General features: G+C 38.0%; 2 protein-coding genes across 2 annotated transcripts; both read right to left on the bottom strand.

Annotated features, from left to right (window-relative positions):
• Positions 1–317: 317 nt before the first annotated feature.
• LOC103308925 lies at positions 318–1,250 on the bottom strand. Its single transcript, XM_008183208.1, has one exon. It carries the CDS (start codon positions 1,248–1,250, stop codon positions 318–320), a length of 933 nt encoding a protein of 310 aa, XP_008181430.1.
• A 2,118-nt stretch (positions 1,251–3,368) lies between these two features.
• Positions 3,369–4,303, bottom strand: LOC115034625. Its single transcript, XM_029491938.1, has one exon. It carries the CDS (start codon positions 3,828–3,830, stop codon positions 3,384–3,386), a length of 447 nt encoding a protein of 148 aa, XP_029347798.1. The 5' UTR covers positions 3,831–4,303; the 3' UTR covers positions 3,369–3,383.
• Positions 4,304–8,449: the final 4,146 nt, after the last annotated feature.

Below are 8,449 nucleotides of genomic sequence, written 5' to 3'. Positions count from 1 at the left end.
TTGTATTATTGTGAAATAATATTTTTATACCTATTATTACTATACACATATGCACTGTCAAAATCACTGTATAATATATTATGATATTATATAGGAAAAAATAAAACGCGTTATATTTATTATTATTATTATTATTGTTTATTCCAGAAACATTATTAATACGGATATCAGATATCGTACGATACATTATATTATATTATATTATAATTATAATTATAATTATTATAATTCAATCGTAAAATAATAGCAGTAAACATTTTAATGGAAAAACATTAATACAATATATACACATTATATAATATAGAGGTGTACATGAATTATATTTTTCTCACTTCGCCCGTAAATGGATTATATTGAACAATGCGATCGTGTATGACTAGACAGTAGGCGGACGTATGGGCTGGGAAATTATTGGATGCCTCAATCTCAATACGTAAATCGATACTCGAAGTCTTGGCGTCATCGTTTTGACGCGAACAATCTATGCAGATAAATGGGCCCAACTCTTTATACTGTTCCCTCGTAAGGCACGGTTGGGCGTTAAATCGCTCGTAATAATGTTTCTGAAAATCGACGTAATTCTGGTAGAACATGGTGAACAGATTTTTATCGAAACTTTCATTGAAATCTTCATACGGGTATTCGATAGAGTTAATATATGCTTTGACGTTTGTCAGCGAGCACGCATCGTAATCGACGTTATAACCGTCTGCCACAGTACCGGGTACATTCGTGAGAAAAGCAATTATTAAACACCTAGGTCTCTCTACCTGTGAGCATGTTTTCACCATCCAAGAGTGTTTGCTCGTCTGCGGTAAGTTGGGGTACTCACACAACTCCCAGTTCCTAAAAGCACAATTTAGCATTTTTTTGCTATCAACGATTTTCAACAGTTTCAATCTCTCTCGATCGTCGACTTTAATAACAGGTATTTTCCACGACACTCGCGTCAGCTGTACTTTGACTTCTTTCACCAGAGTCTTAAATGACGTGCTAGTAATTTCCTCCCCAACAACGGTAGCGAAATGTAATGAACTCAGATCTGACATTGATCTATTCAAAATCAATTGTTGGCTACAATTCACCAGTATTCGCTTGAAGTCCTCGCAAAAACCGAAAACATGCTTTAACGGTATACATCCGCTGAACGAACCGTCTTTAACGAAATTAGCATTCTTGCCAGTGATATCCCAAGCAGCATTTTGCATGATATTCGCGTCGGCAGGCGAATACGAGCAATAGCCCTTCATCGCACTGGTTATACCGGGTTTTTTTAACCCATTGTACTTCGATAGAGTTTATCTCGTATTTCATCTCGTTGAATAAATTCGTTAACCCGTTATGGGCTAAGCTTATTACTGTCTTCATTCCTTCGGGCTGCGTTATTTTACTCTCGATATAGATATAACTTTCACTCGGCAGCGTATGCGCGTCCCGATTTTGAATTGCGATACGGATTTCGTCCCCATTGTCCAGTGCACTTATGGAAAATGGCAGGAAAGAATGTACAAACATTTGCCGAATTGGTGATTCGTTTACATACGCACCACCCACGTCTAAGAACGATTTATCCATAGTGTTTATGTATAATATAAAGTAAAACAAATAAAAAATTACTATTTGTTTGCGATCAAACGTAAAAAATTACAATTATCGAGCGTCAGCGTTTTGTTTTTTTTTTTTTTTTTTACTATTACGATTAACTTTTTTACGAACAGCTGTGACGTGTTGTAGTGTGTGCCTGTCAACGGCCACTGGTTTAATGCGTGCCTCACTATTGTTCGTAGCATATTTAACGTCATTAAATTTCAAACCCATTTTTTATAAGCAGTCTGATGTTCACAGCTTCGCCGCGGAAATTAATTAACTTCCCGTTTTGATCGTTCAATGAAACTCGCACGAAATCAATCGTATTTGTTTTCAGTTTATACAACACACTATATTTCGGTATTTCAACTATTTTATAACCGGGTGGCACGATCGGATAAAATTCATGTATCGTATGCGATTGCCGTCCGTTGTTGAATGAACCTAAAGCCAAGTTACATCCGACTTTTATCGTATTAACGTTCATAATTTTCACTACGTGATCGGACTCGTGTCTATGATTGCGTACCAAAGTACGCTTATCGAAGCCTAATAACGGCACGATGCTATCTTTGACGTTTAAATCGATGTCACTATTACAATGCATAGTACATTTCAATGTGCTGCTATTATTCGATAAACTAAAATAGTTCACGTCGATTTCCTTTAAGAGTTCACGTATTTTAGTTTCTAAAACAATTATTTCATAACACCCAGTAGGTATTTTAATCTTTGCGATCTCCGACTGTTCACCGTGTATAATATGCAGAGTATCGCACCCATTCTCGACGTTAGGTATAGAATTATATGTTTGCATGCTTAGAAGTCCGATTTCAGATTTGTCACCCACTTCTATGGGTGGGAAAAAATGACATTCTAATTCGGAGCTGTTTCCACACAGTAATAGTGTCTGAGACGGCATGTTGTCGACGATAATAATATATATATATATATATATATATTAATAATAATAATATTGTAATTATTGCTTATCGGTTAAAAATTTCAAACATAAATGTCCACAGTTGAAAGTATTGTATGCTTGATGACGTTCATAATTATATTCGATAACACAGCCTTTGAAATACTTCACTAATTGCGGCGGCGGACGAAGGTCGCCGTAGCTGTCGTAATAAAAAACTGATTTCCCGATTTTTTTATAACACACCCAATGCGTGCCTTTATTTTTTTCAAAGTCGAGGTTAACAACCGCGCTTTCCATGTGATTAGGTCCGGCGGCGGGCAACCTGTCTATGCAATATACACTTCTGAAATGGCGTATTTTCTTAAATTTAGCGTATTTAACAATTTCGAAATCATAAAGAGCGCGATTGGGTAAAATTAGTTTTTTGTTCTCGACGATTTTCTCGATTTGCGAACTGTGGACACTGATTTTTTATTTTTTAATTTTGCCGATGATATTTTTTTCCTTTTAACAGCAACCTTGTTCTTCTTCAACCCATTACCGGTGCTTTTGCGCAAACCGCAAACACTCGATTTCCCGGTGATAGTATATGAACCCCCACCACTTTTATGTGGATTTAGATACATGCCTTTACCTAATTTTATAGGCGATCCGCTGTTCGACCTTATACTGCGTATTGTCTTCACGATGTTAGACACCCCGCCCGCCAGCGAACCCAACGCCGAAAGTCCAGCCAATATAGGGATTAACGCTAGTGCACCACCGGTTTTAGGGACTTTGATCACACGAGGTAGTTTATTTTTATTTTTTCTCGATCGAACGCTCCTGTGTGTTTTCACATGTTTTCGTGCAACACATACCGCCGATTTAATTAATTTACCCATATCGGCGTTGACGGGCACGTTTTAATCGATTTTTTAATCGCTTTTTTACACGCGCCGACAATATTACCGAACCCGCATCCAGCACCGGTTTTACGTTTAGCCTTCATACCAGTGGTTACAAGCCACGCGGCAGCTTTTTCCTTATAACTGGCGTCTTTCGCGCCCACTCTGCTCCAAGCTCGCTCTTCCAAAACACTGTCCGCTGCACTACGTTCGGAGAGAGAATTACTTTTCTCGTAAGCTATATCGTGGTCTCTACACGCGGAATCTAGACCGTTTATGCTGGTCTGTCCGAGAGCAAGTCTTTTTTCTAAATTAGTCCCAGGTCCGCAGTACTGATAACCTGGTAAATGTAATTCGAATGGTAATCTATTTATTATAGTGTTCAACAGACCCGCACCGCTATTGGACTTGACCTTCCGACGTGGTAACATTATATGAGCACATCGCACGATCGGCACGCGTATTTATACAATGCGATTCATCGGGCAAGACATAAAACTCAAAGTGGATAATATCGATCCGTTATCGCTATGCAATAGTGATATCGAGAAGCTACCGCCTAAGCATGGGCCGTTGTTTCCGAATTCTATCAGGGCGTTGATTGTAGGGCCGTCGGGGTGCGGGAAAACGAAATCTTATTTTCACGTTGTTGGTTCACGAGAACGGGATTAAATTCGAGAATGTATATATTTATTCGAAAACACTACATCAGGCCAAATATATCATGCTGGATAAGATTTTATCCGACGTTCCGGGTATAGTTTATTCAAATTCAATGACAACGAAACGGTGATATCACCCGAGAAAGCTCTACCGAACTCAGTTTTCCTATTCGACGACGTGATAACAGAGAACCACAATATCATTCGATCGTACTTTTCGAGATCCAGGCATAATCTAATAGACGTGTAATAATCATCAGCAGTGAGCACGAGCGGGATAACGGTCGCTATAGACACGGGTTCGATACATATGTTGTTATATAATAAGCTGGTACGTCGAAATATAGCACATTTGCCCGGTATCATGGGAAAGGTAAACAACAACCACAACAACTTGCCGTCGGTGTCACCGTCACCGTCGTTATTGGCGGATATTATTCAAGCGAGAATGAATATAAAAAAAAAATATCATGCGCTGAAAACCGGCCGTTTTGAAACCGAATCATTAGTGAATAATACACTCAGTTCTATTATCGATCCTCTTAATAAAATACGAGACAATATCGGTACCCCCCGCACGCATTCATCGGTGCACCCGCCCCCATCACCACCACCACACGTATCACCGATCACCACACCGCCGTCCGCAGCATCAACGACGTCGCGTCAGTCAACACAACGATCATTGCCGGATTTCTATAAAAAACATTCCACAGCCTTATCATCATCATCATCATCACCATCCTCGCTTACGGTGCAATACGATTTGAATGAACTATACGAACAGTGGCCGACAGTTGAATTAGATAAAGTATACGCACCTAAAAAATTAAGAACTGGCGAATATGTTTTGGGTAACAAAGAAATTAAATTTATTGATAATGAAATGCATATCGAAGATGATGCCGGTTTTTATCCCATAACGCCCGGACTTATCGAGTTATTATTCGCCAAGTCCCCAGCTGCAGCGGCTGAAAAATATTCGCATGAGGATTTAAGTGCATATAAGCGTATTTTAATTCTGACATCGGCACACATGACAGCAGATGGTACGTGTATCCGCAGTTCCATAGGGGCGAAATATATGAAAGTAATTTCAAAACTGTTCGAGGCCAAGGACAAAAAGTCCGGTAGTGGTATAAATATACGATTACAGAAACATAATATTGTATATTGGAACGATCCTAATGAGCTGGTCGATAGATTACGATTATTGTATTCGTCTCTCGCGGCCGGTAATACGGGTGTTCGTAACGAGATAATCTCGATTTGTGAAGAATTGGTCGAGGCTGGTATATTGAAAAAAATTCCGAATGTCTAAGCACGAGATCGCGGCTGAACTTCACGGAGCGGCGAGAAGGACATACCCACGTCGTCACGTCATTGTTTACGGTAAAAACGATTTATACCAAGCGGACCTAGTCGACATGCACCAATACTCCGACGTCAATAAAAATTATAATTATATATTGACCGTAATTGATTGTTACACAAAATACGCTTACGGAATCGCATTGAGGACTAAACGTGGTGACGAAGTGTCTAAGGCTGCTAGTCGTGGTATTTTTGCACAGAATAGACCTAACCTATTACATGTCGATCGGGGGCGCGAATTTTACAATAAAAATTTCGAGGCTTTATTAGACAAGTATAATATAAAAATGTATAGCACTTTCAGTGCTTTAAAGGCTTCGATCGTGGAGAGATTTAACAGGACTTTAAAAGCTCGAATGTTTAGACAATTCACTAGCAGAGGTTCTCATGATTGGACGTCTATTTTACCAGAGTTAATTAATGACTATAATAAAACGGTGCATAGTACGATTGGTGTGACACCGCAACAAGCCAACGACGACCCGTCACGCGTAAAATTAAAATACGTTGCCGCCAAAACCACAAAAATCAAGTTTATCGTGGGCGACAAAGTCCGCGTAAGCGTATACAAGGGTGTTTTCACAAAAGGATATTTACCCAATTGGTCTACCGAAATATTTACAATTATTAAAGTGAACAAGACTACGCCGTGTACATTCATATTGCAGGATTATACGGGTAACCCGATAGCCGGCGGTTTCTACGCCGAAGAAATACGTAAAACGAAATTATCTGATGATTATCTAGTGGAAAAAATAATTCGCACCAAAGGCCAACGAGTGTTCGTCCGCTGGTTAGGTTTTACCGACGAGCATAATAGTTGGATAAATAAGTCCGATCTTAGAATATAAGTGCAGTTATCACGACATCATGGATGTGTTCGGGGGGTCACCGTCTAGTCAATTGAATAAGACAATCGCCGACATGAGAGAAAAATTTGAGGAAGAACTCATTTCGCACGTTAATTTGATTGGAATAAATTATTCAAAAATCACGAAGCTTGATTAAAAGTTTACCAATGAATTAGGTTTACACACTAACTTAATCACGGCCAACGATAAAAAAATATCATCGTTCGGCGACCGAGTCCTATAGCGAACGAAATGCAAATAATTCGACTAGGAACAATCGGATCGGCGCAGGCGAACGATAAATATTTTTTGGAAAATAATAACAAAATCGAATCATGCATTGAGTCCATAGAGGATGTAAATAAACACATTAAAGATTTAAAAGTCTCGCTGGCTCATGCGTATGCCAGAATAATTATACTCGAGGACAGATTCGCAGAGAATTCGAAACAGTCTGATCCGTAACCTGTTAGCCGTAAGACGCGTCATATATATATATATATAGTTATATATAGCTGTATTTAACTCTCGACGAAGTGGATTATGGCGTCGGCTATCATAGATATTCAATGCATACTAGGTTTGAATTTTAAATATCTTATAAAAGAAATGTCAATTCTCGATGTAAACAACCGCGGTAGTCAACATTATATTTTCAAACACAATCAAACACCGTGTACGGCTAAAAGTAAAGCGGTGAATATGTGGTTGTACCGTAACTATCATCAGCTTTCATTGGGTTGCGGTGACGTGGAATATTCTCAAATCGATAGAATTTTAAAATCACTACATTTCAAGTGTGTCTACGTCAAGGGTGCGGAAAAACGTAAGATTATACAAGATTTCATTCCAGAAGTCGATGTCATCGATTTGGGCGTGGATCATGACTGTCCTAGATTAAATCAGCTGGATCGACTTTATATGTCATCTACTGACGACAATTACGATGATAATAATAATAATAATTCTATTAATTATAATATTAACTATTCTCACAATCGGGTTGAAAACTATGACCTTGGATCTCCGTGCTGTATATATCACATGGACTTAGATCGCACACAATGTACATATCATAGAGTTTATGCATTGCGCAGATGGCTTATAAATAATTCGTAGAATAATATTTGTTTTTGATTTTATATGATATTATAATGTTTAATTTTTCTAAATAATATTATATTTTAATGAATAAACACATACATATTATATTATACAGTCGTAGAGTTTTTTATTTGAACGAAAATGTTCACATCTACATACACATACAACATAGTACCATAATCGTGCGGTAATGCATGAACAATGCATATTGCACTGTTCGATCATCATTCATCAGCACTAATATTATCGATATATATATATATATATATGTGCGGCGAGACGGTATGTGTGATATTTGATCCCACGTGCACCAGACAAGGAACGCGATAAAAAAAAGTATGCAATCACTGCAATTATTGCTGTATCGCTAATAATGTTTATCGGATAATGGGGTGCCATTGTTCCGCCCGCCCGTCAAAGTATGCCGATGCAGGGCCATTTTCACACGCACAAGGATCGTTGCGGTCGAATATAGCGTGATCAAGGGGGGGGGGGGGGTGGTGGGGTGTTAGTGTCTCTGCTGTCATTAAGTTAATTAAATTGCAGTGAATTATAATTTAGTCGTCTTCATCAGTCCAACCACATACAACGCCCATCTCCAGCACTGCAGCATCATCGTCGCCATCATCCGCCATCACCCCACAGTCGCAATAATAATAAAAGTGAGTTTTATTTATTTATTGTAGGATATTCATTTATTATCAATATTTTATCACGCGTTAAATAATTATATTATTTTATACTTAATTTGGTTGAATATTCTGTATGGTGCCTTACAAGTGTGAAAATGTTTTTTTTTTTCTTTAAGCTAATTTTCTACGAATAATTATTTTATGATAGATACTGATATTTAAACTCGGTGAAACTTTATTAAACGCTTAAATGTATCATGGGTTGAGGGGAAAAAAACACGTTTTATAAAGATATTCATTTAAATAGTATTCAGGGTTAATATTATCAACGGAAAGGCTTGCAGTGTTTGAATAAATATTTTATCATAATAATCCCACTAAATGAGGATAAATTATATTCGAGTTTGGGCTTTTTTTTTTTTTTTTT

This window comes from Acyrthosiphon pisum, unplaced genomic scaffold, assembly GCF_005508785.2.
Source record: "Acyrthosiphon pisum isolate AL4f unplaced genomic scaffold, pea_aphid_22Mar2018_4r6ur Scaffold_16;HRSCAF=65, whole genome shotgun sequence".
In the NCBI taxonomy this organism is placed as follows: domain Eukaryota; kingdom Metazoa; phylum Arthropoda; class Insecta; order Hemiptera; family Aphididae; genus Acyrthosiphon; species Acyrthosiphon pisum.
The sequence above is the reverse complement of the archived record's forward strand: the minus strand, read 5'-3'. Positions and strand labels throughout refer to the sequence as shown.

What these genes read in the sequence shown, in the direction of transcription:
- LOC115034625 (XM_029491938.1), bottom strand. Translation starts at nt 3,830, where the DNA reads ATGTTACCACGTCGGAAGGTCAAGTCCAATAGCGGTGCGGGTCTGTTG.
- LOC103308925 (XM_008183208.1), bottom strand. Translation starts at nt 1,250, where the DNA reads ATGAAGGGCTATTGCTCGTATTCGCCTGCCGACGCGAATATCATGCAA.